Source organism: Pseudopipra pipra, chromosome 30, assembly GCF_036250125.1.
Source record: "Pseudopipra pipra isolate bDixPip1 chromosome 30, bDixPip1.hap1, whole genome shotgun sequence".
Lineage (NCBI taxonomy): Eukaryota > Metazoa > Chordata > Aves > Passeriformes > Pipridae > Pseudopipra > Pseudopipra pipra.
In genome coordinates, this window is record NC_087578.1 from 319821 (window position 1) to 343477 (window position 23657).

Below are 23657 nucleotides of genomic sequence, written 5' to 3' on the forward strand. Positions count from 1 at the left end.
ATGGTTCTATTTGTTCCCAGTATCAACCCAGTCACTTGCAGTGTGATGCCATTTGCTCCCAGCATGGTCCCAGATGCTGCCAGTCACCGCCAGTATGATCCCAGTCACTGCCAGGTAGTCCCAGTACTGTCCCTGTCACTCCCAGTTTCTCCCAGTATGAGCCCAGTTGCCCCCCACATGGTTCCAGTTGCTTCCTTTCACCGCCACTGTGGTTCCAGTCACCCCCAGCATCCTCTCAGTCACTCCCAGTTGCTTCCAGCATGATCCCAGTTGCTCACAGTCAAATCCAGTCACCCTCAGTGTGATCCCAGTCACTCCCAGTATGACCCCAATCACCTCAAGCTCCCACTATATCCCAGTTGCCCATAACATGGTCCTAGTTGCCCTCAGCATGCTCCTTGTCACTCCCAGTATGATCCAAGTCACCATTAGTGTGATCCCAATTGCCCCCAACGTGGTTCCAGTTGCTCCCTGTTCCTCACAGTGTCTTCCCAGTTGCCCCTAGTGTAGTCCCAGTCAGTCTCAGTGTGATCCCAGTCTCCCCCAGCATGGGCCCAGTTGCTCACAGTGCAATCCCAGTATGATCCCAGTTGCCCCCAGCATGGTTGCAGTTGCTTCCTGTTCCTCCCACTGTGATCCCTGTTGCACCCAGTTGCCCCTAGTATAGTCCCAGCATGATCCCAGTCTCTCCCAGCATGGTCCCAGTGTCATGGAGGCTTAGACAAAATTTATTAAGAAGTCCTGCCCTTGAGTCCCAAGGGGCAGAAAGGACTCCCTGGCTTCCTAAACCCCTGCTTGGAGAAGAGCCTGGGTGCAGCTGAATCCAATCTCAGCCTCGGACTGTGTCAACAGTTTAAATTTAAGGAATTACGGAGGTGCGATTGAACCACTTTTGTCCCGCAGGTTTTAATAATTGGCAAATGAGAATATTTATATAAAATGAATCATTTATTATAACAAATGATCAGACAAAAGATCTTAATCAGAATCATTTACTAGACAATATAAAGGCTAAAACTACTAGTAGTATAGTGTAAGATAGGACAGTGCACTATATTGAAGCAATTATTGAAGCAATTATATTCATGGCTGGGCTTCGCGAACGAAGATTTGGGAAGGGCTCTACCCACGTTTGTCGCAAGCGCGTTGGTGGCTGAAAAGGCCAATACGAGACAGGCATGTCTGGTTGCAGAAGGCTCAGCACAAAGACTCCTTAGATGGTATATTCTGCAAGGCACAATTCTTTTTGCGTTGCCTTTTCTCCTCAAGGGTGATCCTGCGTGCTTTCTCAAAAGCATCAGCAGCGTTATAGATGGGGTGTCTCCAGGCCTCCGATTGGAGGCCAGAGTAGACCAGTTATGGTGGTCAGTATGGCCAAGGCTGAGATGTTGTTTCAGGGAGTCCTTGTATCTTTTCATCGGGGCTCCTCTCTTGCTGCAGCCGGTGGCAAGTTCCCCATAAAGCAGGATCTTAGGGAGGGGGTGGTTGGTCCTTCATCCTGGAGACGTGCCCTGCCCAGCTCAGCTGTGTTCTCAGCAACATGGCCTCAATGCTTGTGCCTGCTGCCTGTTCTAGAACAGATGGATTGGTCACATCATCTGACCAGTGGATGTTTAGGATTGTGCGGAGACAGCGTTGATGGAAGCATCCGAGGAGCCGCAGGTGGTGGCTGTAGATGACCCATGGTTCAGATCTGTATAGGAGAGTAGACAGCACTATGGCTCTGTAAACACTGATCTTTGTACTTTTCTTCAGGTGTTTATTTCGCCAAACTCTTTTATGGAGTTTTCCAAAAGCACTGTATGCCTTTGCTAACCTGTTGTCCATCTCCCCGTCAATCTCACCATCCGAGGAGATGAGGCTGCCCGGGTAATTAAACTGCTGGACTGATTTGAGCTCTGATTGGCCAATGGTGATGTGGGGATGATGTGGGACTTCCTGAGGTGCAGGTTGATAGAGAACTTCTGTCTTCTTTAGACTGACTTCCAGCCCAAAGAGCTCAGCAGTGTCTGCAAAGCAGGATGTTAAACGCTGCAGAGCTGCTTCTGTGTGTGCAACAGGGGCGGCGTCATCAGCATAAAGCAGCTCCCGGACAAGATGGTTTAAGGTCTTGGTGTGGGCCTTCAGTCGCCTTAGGTTGAAAAGGCTTCCATCAGTACAATATTGAATGTAGATACCGTCCTGATCCTCGAGGTCTGCTGTGGCCCTTTGGAGCATCCTGCTGGAAAAGACTGTGAATAGGGTAGGAGCAAGAACGCAGCCTTTTTTCACACCATTAGTTATTAGAAAGGGCTCAGAAAGTGCATTGCCATATCTGACTTGGCCGTGCTGATCCTCATGGAGTGAGATGATCATTTTAAGGAACTTGGGGGGACAACCTAAACGTTCCAAAATCTGCCACAGACCTTTTCTGCTCACAGTGTCAAAAGCCTTGGTGAGGTCGACAAAGGTTACATAAAGACCTTTGTTCTGTTCCCTACACTTCTCTTGCAGTTGTCTGAGGACAAATACCATGTCTGTGGTGCTCCTGTTGACTCTGAAACCACACTGACTTTCAGGTAGAATTTCTTCAGTTATAGCAGGTATTAGTCTGTTCAAGAGTATTCTTGCCAGGATTTTGCCTGCAATGGAGAGCAGAGTAATACCACGGTAATTTGAGCAATCTGATTTAATTCCTTTCTTCTTATACAAGGTGATGATGACTGCATCATGAAGGCCTAATGGTAGTTCGCCTTGTTCCCAACAGCGCACCGGAAACTCGTGAAATTTGGTGTGGAGTGCGAGGCCCCCATGTTTCCAGACTTCAGGTGGAATTCCATCAACCCCAGCTGCCTTGCTGATTTTCACCTGCTGTATGGCCTTGAGGGTTTCTCCTAAAGTGGGGGCAGTATCCAATTCATACTTCACCGGTTGTTGTGAGATGGACTGAATTGCTGAGTCTTGGACTACACGGTTGGTACTGAAAAGAGTCTGAAAGTGTTCAGACCATCGATTCAGAATGGAGGTTTTATCTGTCGGAAGCGTTTGCCCATCAGCGCTGAGTAGAGGGCTTTGTACCTGGTATGTAGGCCTGTATGCTGTTTTCAGGACCTCATAGAATCCTTTGTGATCACCTGTATCTGCACATAATTGAGTTTTTTCAGCTAGATCGATCCACCACTTGTTCTAGATGTCGCAGAGTTTCTGCTGGAGCTTGCTGCATGCAAGGCAAAAGGCTATTTTTCTTGCGTGACAGGATGGCAGTGCAAGGTGTGCTTGGTGGGCAGTTCTCTTCTTCCTCAGCAAGTCCTGGATTTCTTGATTGTTTTTGTCAAACCAGTCCTTGTTCTTCTTGAGGAAGAACCCTAAGGATTCTTTGGAGGATTGCAGGATGCTGTTTTTAATAAGATGCCAAGTTGATTCAGGGGAGGAATCTGCAGAATCTGTGGAATGGTTTTCGAGCCTAGTTTGAAGGTTTGCCTGGAATTTCTCTCTTACTGTGGCTGATTGGAGATTGTTAACTTGGAGTCTTCTCCTTGGGATACTGCCCCTTTTAGGTTTGAATTTGAGATTGAAGTTGAGTTTACAGCGCACAAGCTGATGGTCTGTTGGCATTCTGCACGGGGCGTCACGTGGGTATGGAGGACATCGTGGACATCTCTCCGTCACACCAGGACATAATCGATGAGGTGCCAATGCTTAGATCTGGGGTGCATCCAGGTTGTCTTCAGACTATTTTTCTGCTGGAAGATAGTATTAGTGATTGTGAGCTGTTGCTCTGCACAGAATTCTAGCAGAAATCGACCACTATCATTGCAGTTTCCAACACCATGCTTGCCTAATATTCCTTTCCAGGCTTCAAAATTCTTACCTACTCTGGCGTTGAAATCACCAAGGATAATGATCTTATCATCAGCAGGCACCTTTTGGGTAAGGTAGTGCAGGTCAGAGTAAAATTCATCTTTTTCGGCAGGGTCAGCTTGGAGAGTTGGGGCATATATACGAAAGAGGACAAGGTGTTGGTTGTTGTGTAGTGGAAGGCGTAGGGAGATAATGCGGTCAGAGTGACCTGTTGGCAGATTTTCAAGTTTGGGAAGAATAGAGTTTTTGATCATGAAGCCAACTCCTGAGAGATGTTTTTCGTTTCTGGGCTTCCCTGACCAAAAGAGTGTGTAACCGGCACCATGTTCTCTGAGGCTGCCTTCCTCGTGAAGGCGAACTTCAGTGAGAGCAGCAATGTCGATGTTGAGACGAGCCAGTTCATGGGCAATTAGGGCAGACCGACGCTTAGGACGTCCGCTATCTGCAGAATCGAGCATGGTTCTGATGTTCCAACATGCTAGAGTTAATTTGGGTACACCTTTGGAGGCAGGTGCGTGCCTTTGTCTTTTGATCTTTGTGCGACCGCATCGGAAGAAGATGCCCGTTGGTCTGCGGTTGACCAACCGGGTGAAGGTGGAGATGAGCTTTGTTTAGGCCACCTTTTCTCGGCCCCTCTCCGAGTGGAGCAAGCAGTGCTGTCCTTGGAACGGCTGCTTGGTCGTTCAGGGTGCTGCCTCAAGAGACTGTCATCTCCGGTCAGTCTCAAATGACCAATATCCTGAACCGCCTGCATGCAGGGCTGGGTCTGCGGGTTCCAGTGCACCTTTCACCTGCTGTTTCAACCCTCGCCCATCGCTACAGGACTTTTTGCATGTGGGTAAAGCCTTCAAGCCTGCGCAATGGATTTTTAGGTGAGATGCAGTCTGCGCGGAACTGAACCCACCCTTTAATCCTGAGGTTCATCTGCCAGGGCTGAGCGAGTTTGGATGGTGGCAGCGAGGTCCTCAGGACGTAGGTTTGATTAGAGTGACCTTCTCTTAGATGGATGGCCTTACGGGGCTAAGCGAGCTCCATCTGCCCGGGTTTGGGATTAGAGTTGTCCTTCTCCTAGGATGACTGCCAGAAGGCTAACAAACTCATCTTGCCCACAGATGTATTGTGTCTGACCCTGCTGTTTTGACCTGTCTGGCATGGGTGACCCTACCAAAGGCATGTACCATCGCCAGCATAGCTCGCAACTGCATAGGGGCACACAGGCTACGTTCCTGTTCAAACGGTTTGGGCAAGTCTTACATTTCCTACTTTACTATCACCTATTTATATACAATCATGAGGAGATACCCAGGAACAACCCTTTGTCCTGCCCACCCTTTCAGGACGTAACAGCAAAACAAATATATCCAGAACATGCCGAACCTGGGCAGTAGCCGCAGGTGAGCCAAAACCAAACAGACAAACAAACCAACCAACCGTTCTGGCCCCCGTACACATCCAAGGCTGGGGTGTTTATCAAGGCCCCAGCTTGGCTGGGACCCCCATCACTCTAAAGGAACCCCACTATCCCCCCTGACCATATCCTTCTTCCACTGTGTTACCACATATCTTCAGGCACACTGCTCACCTGTGACACTTCATACAGGAGTGCCCCGCTCTCCCTCCTGCCAATCAGAGGACCCCCATGGCCCACACGATACCCCTCCCCTCTCTTCCCCCGCCCCCACTCCCCCATATCCCCCCTCCCATCCTCTGTACTCCCCCTCCCCCTTCCCCCCCAAACCTGGAACGGCAAACCTCTGCATGCTCCAAAGCTGCTCTCTCCTCCTCCACGGGCGTGCAGCAACTGCCGGCAAGGCTCCCTCACTCTCTCTCCCCTCTCCTGTCGTGGCCGTGCCTGGGGCCTGAACCGCGGCGCCGGGGGGGACTCCCGGGGGACTCCCAGCCAGCCCAGGACCCCGCCACACACACGCAGCCAGCCCAGACCCACCACTCACCCGCGGTGCCAGGGGAGGGCTCCCAGCAACCCGGGACCCCACCACTCACCGCAGCGTCAGGGGGAGACTCCTGGGGGACTCCCTGCCAGAAGCAATTATATTAAAGCCTGCAAAAAGGAAATAATTATTAATTAGAGATGGATGTAACTCACCCAGACCAACACTTCTGGGGAGATCTCTGCTCTCAACCTGCAGGAGTGACCTTGGAGGTGTCCCCAGCCAAGGGAGGAATCTCCACACCTACACCCCAGGGAGGGTTATGTCAGAAGAACCTGACTGTATGAGAGGGGACTGGACTTGTACAGTATAAAGTGATTGCCAGTCACACCTTTACAGCCCCTCGAGCAGCTGATCTGACTCGATATCTGGTGACCCAGGATGGTTTTAGCACAATAACACCGAGGCAACACTGTGGCACCAGCAGCTGATGGCTTGCATTGTGTGCATTCTCTGATTGGATTTTAGGTTTTATCAGGGGTAGGCTCTCCTGCCACATCCAGTCACACCCAGTTGCCCTCAGTATAGACCCAGTCACTCCTACTTGCTCCCAGTTGCTCCCAGTGTGGTCCTAGTCATTCCCAGTATGGTTACAGACACTCTCTGTATTATCCCAGTCACTCCCAGTGTAGCCCAGTCACTCCCAGGATGAGCCCAAAGCTCCTGGAACACCTGGAGGACCCATCTTGAGGAGGGTCCCTCCAAGCTCTGTGGCTGCAGGAAGAGCCCAAGGAGCCGAGGTTCCCCCAGAGCCCCCCAGGCAGGAGAAGGTGGTGACAACTCCCCAGCCCAGGGCTCCGGGAGCACCAGAGGGTCTCCAGCCCGACCCCCCAGCAAGGGGCTCCCACAACCCCTCATGCTGTTCCCAAAATCCCTTGGGATCCCCCATCCATCTCTGCATTCCCCCCTCCAAGATCTCCAGGCTCCTGAGATGAGCCCAAAAGGCTGGAAGTGCCCACCCGGGGGGACCATAACCCCCAAATTTTTATCTCCAGCCACCACTTTTGCCCCTTTTCCTGTTCTTTTGGCCTTCCTGGGATCCCCCCCAGGGGGTGGAAGCAGCCAAGAGCCCAGCGCTGCCCCATCCCGACCTGCCCCAGCTCCGTCGCTGCTCCTCCTGCAGGATGTGATGGGTTTGGGGGGAAGGGAGGACCAAGGGTGGGTGCTGGGCCTGGGGGAGGAAGAGGAGGGATGCAGAAAGGAGTGGGAGAAGGGGTGGAGGTAGGAGAAGGAGGTGGAGTTAGGGAGGAGAAGGAGGAGGAGGGATGGAGGAGGAGGAGCAGGAAGAGGAGGAGCAGGAGGAAGAGGAAGAATAGAGGAAGTGGGGGAGCAGGAAAAGGAGGAAGAGGAAGAGGAGGAACAACCGTCACAGTTCCTCCCACCCTGGAAGCATCGCCCCACCTGCATTCCACAGATGACTGGGGAGGGGGAGCTCGCTCCAGATATCTTGGGGGGTCCATGTTGAGTTTTTGGGGGGAGGGGATGTTTGCAGCTTAAAGACTCCGGAATGAACTGCAAATGCCCCTTGGGGAGATACTGGGGGGTCCCCAGCAGGTAGGTTTTTTTGGTGGGGGTCCCAGCAGGTGCCAGCAGGCAGGAGCCACGTGTCCCATCTCAGGGGGGGTCCACCAGTTTTGGGGACCTCCAGCAGACCCAGGTGGGGAACCCCGGGCCCCCCAGAGTGGGGAGAGTGGAGAGGGATGATACTGGAGCTGGGTGAGCCCCAGCAGCCTGGGGAGGGGGGGAGCACAGAGATAGGAGAACCCTGGGACATGTGGCATCCAGGAGAGGAGAAACTCTGGAGGGGGGGACCTCTGGGATACTGAAACTGGAGCCTGGAGAGAGAGGACCCCCAGCAGCCTGGAGAGGGTGAGACCCAGGAGAGGGGGAACCCCTGGGAATCCAGCACCCAGAATCAGAGAGCAAAGGGAGAATGGACCCCTTGACCCCCAAAGCCCCCGGCATCCCTAAGCAGGACCATGGAGCGGGAGGAACTCCAGGACCCCAAAGTGAGGAGTCTGGAGAGGAGACACTCCTGGGATTCCCAAGGCCACTGGCAGCCTGGAGGGGGCAGAGATCCCGGAGAAGGGTGACCCCCAATACACATGGCACCACAAGCAGCCTGGACAGGGGGACCCCCAGAACCCCAAAGTGGAGAGACTAGAGAGGGGGAACTCCTGGGAGGGTTTTTTGGGGCTGAATCTTCATGTTTTGGAGGGGTTTATGGATACCATTCCAGGAGGAATCCCCAACCCAATGTGCTCACACCCAAAACCTGTTTTGGGTTTTTTCCCACCAAAACAGGATTTCTGATTCCCAAACCTTGGCTGGATGGAGGAGGAGGCTGTGAGGAAGAGGAAGATGCCCCAGGACACCCAGGCAGGTGAGGAGGAAGTCAGTGCCCCTTTGCCTTGTTCTGCATCTTCCAGCTGAGCATGGCCCCTGGCTGCAGGACAACCCCGCTGCCATCGCCGTCCTGCCGGGACCGGAGCTGGGGGGATGTCCTTGGCCTTCCCTCTGGGCCAGAGGCAAATCCCCTCCCTGTCCTTCTTGCTTCCTGCCCCAGGCCCCGAGCTGAGGACGGAGAGCGTGGAGGACAAATCCCCCCAGCAGAGCCTGGTGGAAGAGGCCGTTTTGAAGGGCTCCCCGGCGCAGGAAGGCAGTGGGGAGGAAAAACCACAGAGATACCCAACAAGGAGGGGCTCCAAAGCCAGCCCAGGGTGCTCCCAGGAGGAAAGAGCCAGCCTGTGCCGGGAAGACGGCTGGAGCTTGAGCCGGAGCTCCGACCTGGTGGTCCTTGAGCAGCCTCCCAGCAGGGAGAAGCCCTTCAGGTGCTTGGAATGTGGGAAGAATTTCAGTCACAATTGCAACCTGATCCGCCACCAGATGATCCACAGGGGAAAACGACCCTACAAGTGCTTGGAATGTGGGAAGAGCTTCAGAAAGAGCTCCAACCTGATCAGCCACCAGAAGATCCATACTGTGGAGAAGACCTACAAGTGCTTGGAATGCAGGAAGAGCTTCAGCCACAGATCTGAACTAGTTCGCCACCAGAGCATCCACACTAGGGAGAAGCCCTACAAGTGCTTGGAATGTGGGAAGAGCGTCAGCCACAGTTCCAGCCTGATCCGCCACCAGATGATCCACACGGGGGAACGGCCCTACAAGTGCTTGGAATGTGAGAAGAGCTTCAGAGACAGCTCCACCCTGCTCCGCCATCAGCAGATCCACACCAGGGAGAAGCCTTACAGGTCCTTGGAACGCGGGAAGAGCTTCCACAGCTCTGAACTGGTTCGCCACCAGAGCATCCGCACTGGAGAAAAGCCCTACAAGTGCTTGGAATGTGGGAAGAGCGTCAGCCACAGTTCCAGCCTGATCCGCCACCAGATGATCCACACAGGGGAACGGCCCTACAAGTGCTTGGAATGTGGGAAGAGCTTCAGAGACAGCTCCACCCTGCTCCGCCATCAGCAGATCCACACCAGGGAGAAGCCTTACAAGTCCTTGAAATGCAGGAAGAGCTTCAGCCACAGCTGGTGACCCACTGGAGTGCTGAGGCCTGAACAACAGGCCCTGAGCCAAGGTTGACCTTTAGATGAACCTTTCAACCTAACATTGTATTAAGTCATGTATCCGCTTATCAACAAAATCTATGTATGCTTGTTAGTAAAATAGGTACTGTGATAAGACTACACCTGTGTAAATATGTGTGCTTATTAGTAAGATATATTTTTGTTCTCTCATTAGTGAATAACATTTGTATCTGTTCATTAATGAAATATGTATGATTGTCAGCAAAATAGTATATTTATCTTTCTGTATTTAGAGACTAGTCAAGGCCATGGAAGTAGATCCCTGGCCTTGTTTGGCAGCAGATGGTGCAGGATGACTCCCTTGGTTTTCCCCTTAAGCCCTGGCCAGGCTTTGGGTGAAACCCAAGGAGAGAAGGAAGCCAGATGTTTTCCACACTAGTGGTTATGTAAGTTTGTTTGTTCAACAGTGTAAAAGCTGGACCCTCTCACAGCAAAGATAGAGACCTCCCCTATGATTGGATGGCCTGCATAGGACTTCCCAGATCCCGAGAGGGGTTCTCTGACCCTTTGCTGTGACCGGGGTTCCCCAGGTGACCTGCAGGTCTGGATGCTGGTAATGTATCAGGGTAACTGGTGATTTCTTAGTGACTGTAGGCAGTCTTTGTAGTAACGATTAGGTGCATTACTGAGCTTATCTTTTTGCAATTCTTTGCTGTTTTACATTAAAGTAACATTACGCACTTGTTCCTTAAGGTTGGTGTCTGTGTCTCTTGTGCTGACCCTCATCCCCTTGGCAAAACAACTTGAGGTGTCACCGTGTGCTTGTCTGTGACCTCTCTACTTCTGAGCAGGCTGGAGACACCTCTGATGTCACCATGGAGCCCCTGTTACTGTGCATGACTTAATGGATCTTTAGGACCCGAGAGACCTCTGGGATGTCATCATGCAGCACCTGTCACAGCCAGTGACCTCATGGCTCCTTAGAAGCCCTAGAGACCCCTGGAAAAACCTGGATGACAACTTGATGAAACAGATCCTAAGGGAGCTGACTCAGATCAGTGCCCTCCTTGATCTGCTACTTGTCCACGGAGAGGATCTCATGAGCAAGTGGAGATTGGGGCCATCTTGGCCACAGCAACCATGAAGGGATCAAGTTTAAAATCTCTGTTGACAGGAGGAGAAATGCCAGCAAAACCTCACCTCTGGCCATGAGGAGAGCAGACTTCAGGATTGAAAATGTTTTTTGCACATGCTGGGGTCCATCAGCCCATGACTGGGCAAACACATCATGGGGTGGGTGAGCAATTGGCTCGTGGGTCGAGCACAGAGGGTGACATCAGACTGGTGACCTGTCACTAGTGGGGTTTCATAGGGCTCAATCTTGGGCCCTGTGCTCTTCAACATCTTCATAAATTACTTGGACACAGGACTGGAAAGGACACTTTGCAGATGACACAAAACTGGGAGAAGCTGTTGACTCCTTTGAAGACAGGGAGACCCTGCAGAGAGACCTGGACAAATCTGGGGGCTGGGCAATCACCAACCACAGGAAGTTTAACAAGGAGACGTGCTGGATTCTGCCCCTGGGATGGGGCAATCCTGGATGTATGGACAGACTGGGAATGAGAGGCTGGAAAGCAGTGCCAGAAAAGGGCCCTGGGGGTCCTGGTTGGTGGCCACTTGACCACGAGTCAGTGTTACGACCCACCCCAGAAAAAGGGGAGGAGGGTAACCTCCTTATTCTTATCAATAATTCCCTTGGGATGGATTAGAGTGAAACGACACTGAATAATCGGTGTCTGAAAATATATATTGGTAAGGTTTATTTTAACAATTTTGTATCAACAGGTATGCCAGCATTTTGGATGTTGTCATGTAACAACGTGGCATAGAGATAACCTTTGGGGGGGAGAAAATGCATAGGGGAGAGAAAGACAGGATAAGAGTAAGGGAGAGTAATGAAAAAGAAAAGCTGAGAGTGGACAAAACGTATATAGTCACCGCCCACGGGGGCCAGCGATGACACTTGGTAGTTGCCGCTTCCATGTCTGTCAGTTGAAGTGGTGGCCTTGATCTGCTGGGGGTGAAGGAGGGAAGCCTCCACACGCCAAGAAGTTATGAGTTATTATATCCATGGTTAGTGTCACGGGCCATGCCTCCAGCCTCCAAACTCTCCCCTGGGCCTGCACAGTTTCTGTGTCTGTCCTGGTTCCCGCCTTTTTAAGATTGGCAGAGGAGGGGATGGGCTTTTATGGGCCATCAGAGGTCCTGCCTTTTCAGGGCTTGACACCTTCAGCACTGGAGGGAGGGATGGACCCAATTGCCCATCAGAGGTATAATACAACAGTCAAAAGCCTGCAAACTTGGCTCTTCACTGGAGGCAGGGACAGGCCCAACTGCCCATCAGAGGTACAATGCAAAGGTCAAAATCTTGCAAGAGTCTCCTAGAATGCATAAATCTTTAACCATTTCAGTCTCTGACAGTCAGCAGTGCCCTGGCAACCAGGAGGGACAAGCCTGTCCTGGGGGCATCAGGCCCAGCATGGCCGGCCGGGCCAGGGAGGGGATTGTCCCGCTCTACCCTGCCCTGGGGTGGCCTCACCTCAATATTGGGGCAGTCTGGGGGGACACAATGGAAGGGAGAGATTGAGCCATTAGAGAGTGTCCAAAGGAGCATAACAAAGATGAGGAAGGGCCTTGATTTGAAGGCGTGTGAGGACACTGAAGGCACTTGGTGTGTTCAGCTGGAGCAGAGGAGACTGGGGGAGACCTCACTGCAGTTCCAACTTCCTGGGGAGGAGTAGAGGAGGGGCAGGCCCTGAGCTCTGCTCTGTGAGGACCAGGGACAGCACCCCAGGGAATGACCTGGAGTTGTGTCAGGGCAGGGTTAGGTTGGATATTAGAAAAAGGTTCTTCCCCCAGAGGCTGGTTGGGCACTGAACAGGATCCCCAGGGCAGTGGTCACAGCACCAAGGCTGACAAAGCTCAAGAAGTATCTGTATGATACTCTAAGGCACATGGTGTGACTCTTGGGGATGGTCCTGTACAAGGTTAAGAGTTGGACTCAATGATCCTTGTGGGTCCCTTCCAACTCAGCACATTCTGTGATTGAATGGCCCGTTGATTTCATGAGGTTCCAAAATGTCTCAGGATTGCTTTGGTTCCATGAGGCCCTGCATGTCACAGTGACCCCTTGGTTCCATGAGATTCCACAGTCTCCCTGTGTTCCTTTGGTTCCATGAGGCCCTGCAGTGTCACAATGGTCCCCTGATTCCATCAGTTCCTCAGTGTCAAATGACCCCTTGATTCCATGAGGTTCCACAATGTCAAAATGACCCCATGACATTCTGCAGTGTCACAATGGACCCCTGTATTCCATTAGGCCCCTCAATGTCAAAATGAGGCCTTGATTCCATGGGGTTCTGAAAGGTCCCAGGGTACCTTTGTTTCCATAAAGCCCTGTTGTATCTGGGTTTAATTCTCTATTGGAACTGGTGTAACTATTGTATTCTCCAATATAACTGCTTTAACTGGTTTTATTCTCCAACGGAACTGGTGTAACTGGTTTATCCAATGTGGCATCCCAGGGAACCTGTAGCTTGGAATGGGGAAAAAAAACTCAATGCAATATTTGCAAAACCCTCACTGGGGAATGGAGAAGTGGGGTCCTGCTGCTCTTGAGGTCGAGTGATGCTGGAACCAACTGGACTCATTGATCCCAAAATTTGAGAATGAAGATGTGGCAGAGCTGGGAAAATCACCAAATAAAGGAAGAACAAGTGACACCACTGAGAACTTCTCCAAAGCTGCTGAGCTGGCACAACCTGGACACACCTGACTGACAGACTTGCACTTTATACTTGTAACACACAGATAATATAGAAATGCCAGAAATAATGTTTTGCCATTGTTTCTGCCTGTCAAAACTTCCTACCAAAAATTCTCTGTCAACTTTCTGCCAGAAGTTCTCACCAGAGCTTCCTGCCGGAGCTTTCCTGCCAAAAGATCCTGCTATTGTTTATGGTTATCATATCTCCTCAGACATCTGAATAGGGCTACGTGCCAAGAAACCACGTACAACCTTCTTTGAACACTATAAAAGTTGAGGGAAAATTTTGGAAAATCAAGGAGAGAGGAAAGGGAGAGAGAACTGCTTATTGAAGCTGAGAATCTCTCCCCACCTCCCCCTCACCTTTCCTCTACCAGCAGATGCTGCCACTGGAGACTGGAACTGTGCCGGCCTGGAGAGGACTGAGACCCACCGTGCCACCTGCATGAGTTGTATCTTATCCTTCCACCCTGACCATATTTCTGGGGGCCGAAAGGTGCGGCTGAACCAGGACCCTGCACGGCCTGGGAGATGGCTCAGCATGAGCAGGGAAACCACACATCCTGGCTGCATTCCAGAGAACTAAAACTGCTAACACCTCTCCCAGCTGAAGAGATAACATCGAAAAGCAGCAGAGACAGAGAAAAAAAAGGGCAGAAACTGCTTCTCCCCCCCCAACTTGGCAGAAAGGTAGTTTTGGTGGTATCTTTTCTCTGCTTCTAGAAGTAATCTTAGCATTTTCCAACCTTTTCTTATTTTTTCCTCTTTCTCTTTGCATCTCTTAGCAATTAATAAAATCAGTTTTGGTATCAACGGATAACTTGTGTGAGTTTTAATTTTGTTCAAGAGAATATTCGAATCTGAAGTTCTTTCTGCAACATTTAAGCAGATTGTAACAATACTATAAAAGCCCAAATTTTAATGGAAGGATCTTCTGAATTATTCCTTCTTGGAGTGTGGAGATTCCTCCTCGGAGTGGGGACGCCCCTCAAGATCACTCCTTTACCCACAATTGTTGGTCTGGGTGAGTCACATCAAGCTCTACTTGATTTTGCCAGCTTTACTATAATTGCTTCAATATTGCTTCCTAGTGCTCTATACTCTACTAATAGTTGTAGCTCCTACATGGTGTAGTAAATAATTCTAATTAAGGTCTTTTTGTCTAATCATTATCAGAATAAATCCTATATATTTATATAAATGTATTTGCTTTGCCATCCTGTGGTGGTTTGGGCTAGGCCTTCCTTGGTGACCAGTTTGTAACCAAGGAAGGGCCCAGATTTACTCAGTATTCCCTACGATTTTTACGTAAGCCGGGCTATAAGAAGAAAGGAGGAGAGGCCTTCGCTCTCTTTCCTTCCGGCGGCTTGGAGGTGCAGGTTCCCTGCTGTTGATCTGCCGTGTTGGGGAGCGAGGCCTGGTTGGGCCTTGCCGACCTTGGGAGACGGAGGTTGCCGGCGATCGTTCCGGAGCAACTCTCGGTTGTCCCAGGAGAGTAGTGAGATATTTCTTTGCTAACTCTTTTAGTTGTTAGATATTGGGTCACTAATTGAGATATATATATTTTATTTTAGTTTTGTTCCCTTTCCCTTCCCCCTTCCCTTTCCCTTGTGAAATTGTATATTTAAATTGTATATAAGTGTAAATATATTTATATATCTCACTTTGGTTGTCTCTCTCTCATTTCGGGTTTTCTTAGTTTTTTTTCTCCCTCTTCTCCCTGAGGTTTTGGGGGGGAGGGAGGGGGACTTCTGGTGGTAAGGTTTGGAGACTTGGCAGGGAGCCAGCTTCAAACCATATCACATCCTTAATCCTGTGGGATAAAGTTGTATAAAGGCCCACTGGGTTCCCTGCACACCCAGTCTCCCCCAGTCAGACCAGTTTGCCCCCTGGCCCCAGTGAGGGCCCTGAGTCCTTTGAGAGGTCAAGGATCATCCCCATTCCCCACATTCCCACCCATTCTTGCCCTTTCCCACTTAATTTTGCCCATTCCAGTCGCTTCCTACCCTCCAGGACACCACCTGAAGCTGCCACTGGGATCTTGCCCACGTTGGCTGGGCTCCAGTACCCCCAGGCACCTGTGCCAGGTGTGTCCCTCCACACATGGATGTCACAGGGACATCCCAGAATTATTAATTTTAAGGTTGCACCAAATCTGGGTGGTTTTGGGGACTATTTGCAGTGATTGTGTAATGACACTGAAATTCATCAACCAATGGGAAGGAAGGGGGCAGAGCTGGAAAGTTCTGTGGGCAAATATGGTGAAAAGTCCTGAGTTGTAACCATGGGAGGGCAGAGTGGGCAGCCCTGTTGGATTGGGGGTTCTGGGGGAATGGGGGGCCCAGGAGATGTGATTAAGGGGATTGGAGTCCCAGGGAATGAGGTCCCAGGGAATGGGAGTCCTGGGATGCAGGTGCCAGGGAGGGGGACCTAGGGAATGGGGTTACCACGGGAATGGGGGTCCTAGGGACGGGGAACGGCTGGGTGGGCACAGGGGTCACGACTCCTTCACTGGTGACCTCAGATTTTGGGCTGACCAGGGTCTGGTGCAGCCTCCCAGGGGTACCTGTGCCCTGGGGGGCACCCCAGGAGGATCCTGGGGGCTCAAGGGGGCTCCAGGGCTGTTCCCCCCTTGCCCTGCCCTTGGACTTTCCCTTCTCTTTATTTCTATGTTTTTCCATATTTTCCTCACTTTTGCCCCCTCCAAAGCCCCCCTCTCCCAGGTCCTGGCTTGGTGAGCGGAGAGGCCACGGAGCAGATCCTGCCCAGATCCTGCACCTTCCCACTCCAGACCGATCCGTGTCCACACAAACAGACCCACTGCAGGTGCAGGCAGGTGACTCCAGGTGATTTTGGGGTCTTTTGGCTCACGTTTGTATGTTTCAGTGATTTGGGGGGTCTTTGGCCTCATTTTCATGGTCCTTGGGCTGATTTTGGGGGTTTTTGAGCCCATTTCTTGGGTGATTTAGGCTGATTTTTTGGGTCTTTCGGCTCATTTGTGGGTGTTTTGGCTCAATTTTGGGGTGTTTGGGTGAATTTTTGGGCATATTTTGACCCATTTTGGGGACTTAAGACTCATTTTGGGGTTCTTTGGGCTGATTTTGGGGGGTTTGGGGCTGATTAGATGGGTATTTTGGATCATTTTGGAGGTCTTTGGACAGATTGGGGGGGGTTTTGCCTTATTTAGGGGGTCTTTAGGCTGATTTGGGGTACTTTGGGTTCACTCTTGGGGTGTTTGGGACTATTTTTTGGGTCTTTTAGCTCATTTTCCAGGTCTTTGACCTGATTTTGGGTGTCTTTTGCCTCATTTTTGCCTCATTTTTGCGATCATTGGGCTGAGTTTTGGGGTCTTTGGGGTCATTTTTTGGGTCCTTGGCTGATCTTGTGGTCTTTGAGCTGATTTTTGGGGCCCCAGAGACTTTGCCACTTTTGAGAAGAAAACAAAGATTATTCCTAAAAAATGTTATTTTTTTTTAATTCACCAAAGGGAAAAACAGGAATTACAGGGATTTTCCTCAAAAACTCCTATTTCCAAGCCGTGTTTTGGGGCTCCAGGACAATTCTGGGACTCAAATTTAAAAACAACCCCTGAAAAGTGAAGTGAAAAGTCCCCAAAATGCAGAAAAATCTCCCACAAAATCCCACTTCCTTTTTTATTTTTTACATTTTTTGACGTTTTTCCTGTTTTTGGGGGGACTTTTCAGGGCTCAAATGTCACAGAAAGCAGCTGGGAAGGACTGAAAACAACCAAAAAAAAGTGATTTACATGGAAACTGGATCAGAGGTAAGGAGGGACCCCATAATATGGAGCTGGGGAGCCCCAAAATGTTGATTTTTGGGAGGTGAGACCCCGAAATTTGGAGGGGGGGGGGAGCCCAAAACGTGGATCTGGGAATTTGGCAGCCTAAAAATGAGGAGTTTGGGGGAGGGGATCCCAAAATTTGGAGCTGAGGAACTCCCAAATGTGTATTTGGGAAGTGGAGAATCCCAAAATGTCAATTTTGGGAAGGGGGATCCCAAAATTTAGAGAGAGAGACCCCAAAATGTGCATTTTGGGAACAAAAGAACCTCACATTTTGGTGTTTGGGAACAGGGGAACCCAAAACATGGAATTTGTGAATTGGAGACCCCAAAATTTGGAGTTTGAGGGGGGACCACAAAATATGGAGTCTGGCAACCCCAAAATTTGGATTTGGGAAGGGAATGCAAAATTTGGAGGGAGGGAACCCCAAAATGTGGAGTTTGAAAAGGGGAACACGAAAATATGGACCTGGGATTTGGGGAACCCTAAAATATGGAATTTGGGAAACAAGAAATCCCAAGATTTGGATTTTGGGAAGGGAGATCCCAACATTTAGAGATGGGGAGCCCCAAAATGGGGTTTTTTGGAAGGGGGATCCCAAATTTTTGAGGGATGGATCCCAAAATTTGGATGGGGAGACCCCAAAATGTGAAACTTGGGAATGGGGACCCCAAAATGTGGATTTCGAGGGGTCATGGCCCCAGGGCTGCTAAAATTCATGGGGTTTTTTTTAAATTTCAGATTTTCCCACAGACTCCAGTGGATCCATGATGCCACTGCTCCAGGTATGGCTGGGCTCAGGATTTAAAGATCGTTTGGGAATTTTGTAGCATTTCGGGGCAAAAAAAGGGATTTTTTTCCCAGAGCCAGAAAATTTTAATTCTTAAAAAATTCAAAATTAAATGAAATTAATTGAATTAAATCCAAAATCAAGGAATTTGGGGGATTTCATCCTAAAATGTCAGTGGAAAAAGAGGAATTTGGGATGTTGTAATTGGGATGGGAGTAGGTGACGCCTCCCATGGTTCCCCCCCCAGATCTTCCTCCTCTTGCTTGGCCTGGGAATTCTGGGAATTCCAGCCATGGAGGTGCCAGGAAGTAGGCTCCTGGATGCCCTCAGTGAGTCTTGGGCCCTCCCAGTCCCTTCCAGTCCCTCCTAGTTCCCTCCCTCCCAGTATGTCCCAATGCCTTCCAGTTCCCCCAATCCCCTCCCATTATATCCCAGTTCCCTCCCAGCATATCCCAGTCCCAACCCTGTCTATCCCAGTGCCCCCCAGTCCTCTCCTAGTGACCCCAGTTCCCCTTCCAATAAATCCCATTTCATGCCCAGCCCCTCCCAATTCACTCCCAGTGGTCCCAGTTCCCCGCTCAGTACATCCCAGTTCCCTCACAGTATATTCCAGTCCCTCACAGTGCCCACCCAATCCCTTCCCAGTGACCCAGTTCCTCCCTCTCCCAGTCTATCCCAGTGCCCCCCAATCCTCTCCCTGTGTCCCCTGTCCCCTCCCAGTAGCCCAGTCACTGACCCTTGACCCCAATTCCAACCCAACCCCACCCACCTCTTCCAGAACATCCCTCTGGCCTCTCCCGCTCTCCAGTCTGGGACAGAATTCCCTCCTTTTCCCAAAAACTCCTCCCCTTTTTTCAACCCCCCCCATTACCTCCTCAGACACTCCCATCCGAAAGCGAGACCAGGGCTCCCCTTCCCACCTCAAGTGGGAGCCCTTCCAAGGCCGTCTTCCCCCCGACGCCGTCTCCAGCTGGAACCGCCATACCGGGCGCCTGAATTCATCTGTTCCACGATGGAGCTCGGCTGCAATTCCGGCTCCTACGATCCCATCAGGGGCCCCTATTGCTACTTCCCAAACAGGGGACAGGAGAAGCACACCTCCAACTTCAACATCTTGGTCAACGCCGGCGGCTTTGAGGCCTTGGATTGGGTGGATGATTCCTTTGGCACCGTCCCAGAAAATGCTGTGGAGAGTTGCCCATCGGTCGACGTCTTCGTGGGGCGGAGCCGGGACGGGCTGGGAAAGGTCTCCAAGGAGCACCGGGCGCTTTTCGTGGCACTGGGGGGGGAGGAGGTTTGGTACAAGTGGTATCAAGTCTTGGTGGTCAAGACGGGCCTGTCCGACATCTCCATCATGGATGTCGCCTACAACCTGAGCACGGCACTGGAACATTCTGAGGACGTGGTCTTGGCCGAGGCTCCGGTGCAGAACGAAGGCTGTGGGGCAGCCCCAGGGTCCACCTTCTTGGAAGAGGCCACAGAGACGGAGCACACGTGGCGCTCAGATCACCCCGCGCTGGCCACCGTGCGCGGGACGCTCCGGGCGGCCCCGTTGGTCCTCACCGGGACGGGCTGGGCTGCGGCCAACGTCACCTCCCTGCCGTGGGTGGGTGGGGCCAGCATCGCTAAGTTCGTGTCCCACGGGCCCCACGAGGTGCGGGAGGAGGTGCCGGCGCGCTCGGAATGCACCGCGGTGCTCCGGGGACGCCGGCGTGACCTCCAGGTGATGTTCACTGCCCAGCTCCGCCGGGAATTCCGTGATGGATTCCAGCACAGTGTGGGGGTCACTGGCTGGGCACAGACCCGGGTGGTCACTGGGGTCAGTGCCAGGATTGAGCAATGCCGGGAACTCACCAGGGTCCCGCCGTGTCCAGCATAGGGAGGGACCTATGCTGGACTTTGGGCTGGATCCCAAAATTCCTCCCCAAAGATTTTTCCTGGTGTTTTTCCCCTAAATAATCCCACAAAATGCAATAGCAGCAACTTGGAATGCAGGGCAATGCTTGGATTTGGTGGGTTTCCCCATATTTTTGCTTTTTGTGACATGACCTTTATCCCTTTCTGAAACCACATGGCAAAACTGTGCAAAAACATGGCATTTTCTGACTGAATTTCCTGTTTTCTCCAAAAATTCTGTGGAATCTGGGATGGGGGGTCCCTGGGACAGTCCAGAACTGGAGGGTGGAGAGGGATTGGGAGTCCTGGAATGTTGGGAGGGGTGTCCCAGAGATCTGAGGGGACCCAGGGAGCTTAGGGGGAACACAAGGATTTGGAATGCCCCAAATTTTGGGGGGGGAGAGAAAAGATTTGGGGAGACCCCAAATTTTTGAAGGGAGTGAGACAGGAATCTGGGGAGACCTCAAATTTCCTGGGGGAGGGGGGTGTCCCCAGAGAGGTGAGAGGGGCCAGGGGGCTGGGAGCAGTCCAGACCCCCCCCCGGGTGCCGTTTACCATCCAGCTGCTCCAGGAATTCCACACCGGCTCTGGGCACAGTGAGGGGGCACCAAGTGGGCACCGAGGGCGAGCAGGGCCAGCAACTCACTGGGGTCCTGCTGTGTCTGGTGGAGGGAGGGGGCAGAACCCCAAAATCCATTTTTTCCTGGAGAATTCTTGGTTTTCCCAAAAAAAGTCCTACAAAATGAGGGTGAAATAAACGAGAACGCCAGTTTTCCCATCTGCATTCTCTGTAGAATTTAAAAACTTGAATTTAAAATTAATTTTAAAACTTTAATTACATTTCCTTTACAATTTTAATTTCCTTTTTCTTCAATAAATGTAAATAATTTTTTAAAATATTTTTAAAAATTAATTCATTAAAACTTTTTAAAATTAAATTTTAGGGAGCATTTGCCTCCCACCTCCTCTTCTTCGATCTTGTTGAAAAAAAAGATGAAGCAGTTAAATATTCCATATGAAATCAATAAGTATTAAATTATACTGGTCAAAGGATCAGAAAAAATATTTATTTTAACAGAGTTTTTTCAATTTAGAATATTTTAGAAATTCCCCAAAGGAAAAAGACCTGCTGAAAAATCAAGACTGAACTGAAAAATTTCCTCTATAATTGATTTATTATCAAACGAATACATGGCTTCTGAGATTGTTATTTACACTTTACAAATAAATTTATAAAATAGATATATAAAATATTTCTAAGGATAAAATATTATAAAATAAAAAATAAAGTATTATATAATATAAATAGAAAATACATTTACATAAATAGAAATATATAAACTGTAATTTATCATAAAATTATTATATTGCACATAAAATATATTAAAATATTATTGAATATAAATATACTTATCTATTTTATTTATTTTAATATATTTTACAGATATTTATATGTTTTAATATATTTTTATATAGTATTTATATTATATAGAGAGTTATATATAACATTTATATATTATATATTCATATCATTACATAAGAATATAAATAGATATTAGATATTATATAATAAATGAATTACATACATATATTAATATACATCTATGTATATGGGTTTGCATGGCCAGGTTTTGGTAGCAGGGGGGGCTACAGGAGTGGCTTCTTTGAGAAGCTTCCAGAAGCTTCCCCCATGTCCAGCAGAGCCAATTCCAGCAGCTCCAGGATGGACCCACCAAGGCCGAGCCCATCAGGAGTGACAGAAACGTCTCTGTGATAACATATTTAAGAAGGAGAAAAAAAAGTGATTGGGCAGATGAAATTGCAGCCCGAGAAGAGCAGAGTGAGACCGTGTGGCCAGCTCTGCAGACACCGAGGGCAGGGCGGGAGGAGGAGACCATGGGCAGGAGCTGTGCCCCTGCAGCCCACAGGGCACCGCGGGAGTGCAGAGATCCACCCGCACCGGAGCAGGGGGTGCCCGAAGGAGGCAGGGACCCCGTGGGAGGCCCCTGCTGGAGCAGGGCCCTGGCAGGGACCTGCTGACCCGTGGGGAGAGGAGCCCACGCTGGAGTTTTCCTGGTAGGACCTGTGGCCCTGTGGGGGGACCCACGCTGGAGCAGCCTGAGCCTGACGGACTGACCCCATGGAAAAATGACCCATGTTGCAGCAGTTTGGGAAGAACTGTTGCCCGTGGGATGGGCTCACGTTGGAGAAGTTGGTGAAGAACTCTCTCCCGTGGGAGGGACCCCACGGGATCAGGGGACGGACTCCAACTCCTCTCCCTGCGCAGCAACAGGAAGAGCAACTGACCGTGACCCCCATTCCCTGTCCCCCTGCAGCAGTGGGTGGGGAGGAGGGAGAACCTGGAAGGAAGGAGGGGTGGGGAAAGGTGGTTTTGAAATTTATTTTACTTCTCATTCTCCTGTTCTGATTCTGTTGATAATATATTTATTTAATATCCCCACTTTGAGTCTGTTTTGCCCATGACGATGATCAGTGAATGATCTCTCCCAGTCCTTAACTCATCAACCCTTCGTTATATTTTCTCTCCTCTGTCCAGTTGCAGAGGGGACTGAGAGAGCAGCTTTAGTGGGTACCTGGCCTCCAGTCAGAGCCAACCCACTACACTGGATTGAACTGACCAACTGACCCTGCAGGGAGAGGGGTTCCCGACCCCCCTGCTATGAAAACCTGTAGGGAACCAAGATTCTATGACCCTGGGAGAAACTCAGAAGGGGAACTTGGCAAGATAAATGCGGATGTGGTGAGATGTATCCTTGTGTGTGGGAAATTGCTTGGGACTATGTTTCTCATGGACAGTGAATGCTTAACTAAAAAGCAGATACAGAGAAAAATTACCAAGAGGAATTTACTGCTGATGTAACATGGTATATAAACCGTGAAGGAACTGCAATAAATTATTCCATTATGCCACACTCCTTGGGGTCCATGCCCCAGTATGCCACAAATGTCGCCGAAGTGGAGCATGCAAAATTAATCCAGAAAATATAGCCGGAATTCCAGTGGCATAGCCCAGCTGAACCAGGACAGCGACCCGGGACAGGATTTGACTGTGTGTGTCCATCACCTTTGCAGGACAGCAGGTGAGCAGCTGGGAACCATGGGAATCACTAACACGGGAACAAAAAAATCAGATGGAGATACTCACAAAGATATTAAAGATATACGGCAGTAATGTCTGCCAGTTGTCATTGGTAACGCTACTAGTTTGGGTACGTGACAATTGCTCCTGGTTTCCTCTAGAGGGAAACTTGAATGTTGCTGTATGGAAGCAAATTGGGGAAGAGTTGGGGCAGAAGCCAGGTGAAAAAGCTTTAAATTTATTGTCATCATGGCAACAGGTGTTTTCGGCATTAAGCCACCTGTAACCTACAAATGGAACTGATTTACTTTCTTTGGTGGGTGCACCCCTCGCAGAGAATGATTCTAAAGAGAAACAATTCCCTCTCACAACCCGAGACTCAAACCCCAGTGATCCTCTTGACCCACCCTGGGTCGATTCTGAAAAAGAGCAGATTTATATCTGCCTCCTGCTGACAATGACTCACCATAAGGTGCCTCAGGAACAGCCCTGCTAAACCCCTCACCCTGTGCCACCGCTTCTGCCGCGCCCACAAATCCAGCGCTCAGCCCGGCCCCGCACATCCACTTCCACCGCCGCCTCCTCCGGCCCCGTGTCCCTGCTCTCTGCCAGCCACCACAGGGAGTGCCGGAGTGGACCTGGTCATCTCCCAGTCAGTCTTGTTAACTGATACAGCTGTGAAGTTACTCCCCACGGGGGTTTGGGGACCGCTAGGGAACGGTTACAGCGCATTTTTGTTAGGGTGCTCATCCACAACTCATGTAGGGAACTCTTGTGTTCCCTGGAATCATTGACGCTGATAATACTTGGGAGATTCACGTCATGGCTTGGACACCTCATCCTTCTTGTCACATTAAAGCAGGAGAAAAGGTTTATTTCACTGCACAAGGTCTGAAGTGAGAGGGATGTCGCACTGGA

The 23657-nt window shown here is 50.3% G+C and overlaps 2 protein-coding genes across 4 annotated transcripts in view; both read left to right on the forward strand.

Moving 5' to 3' along the window:
- LOC135404154 (natterin-3-like) overlaps positions 1-19854 on the forward strand; it is a 22249-nt gene extending 2395 nt beyond the window's left edge. The window contains 6 exon segments of the mRNA XM_064638770.1: positions 15861-15997; positions 16856-16935; positions 17695-17738; positions 17991-18072; positions 18623-18733; positions 18736-19854. Coding sequence (XP_064494840.1) covers positions 17721-17738; positions 17991-18072; positions 18623-18733; positions 18736-19622 — 1098 coding nt within the window. The 5' untranslated portion in view covers positions 15861-15997; positions 16856-16935; positions 17695-17720 and the 3' untranslated portion in view covers positions 19623-19854.
- On the forward strand, positions 3888-10074 carry LOC135404159 (zinc finger protein 501-like). Of its 3 annotated transcripts, none has more exons than XM_064638781.1 (3): positions 3888-3909; positions 8094-8172; positions 8356-10074. In XM_064638781.1, the coding sequence occupies exons 2-3, from the start codon at positions 8121-8123 to the stop codon at positions 9327-9329; spliced, it is 1026 nt and encodes a 341-aa protein (XP_064494851.1). In that variant the 5' UTR covers positions 3888-3909; positions 8094-8120; the 3' UTR covers positions 9330-10074. The 3 variants fall into 3 exon arrangements, with proteins under 3 accessions (XP_064494851.1, XP_064494852.1, XP_064494850.1); XM_064638782.1 differs by lacking the exon at positions 3888-3909 and adding an exon at positions 4694-4712; XM_064638780.1 differs by lacking the exon at positions 3888-3909 and adding an exon at positions 7299-7658.
- Positions 19855-23657: the final 3803 nt, after the last annotated feature.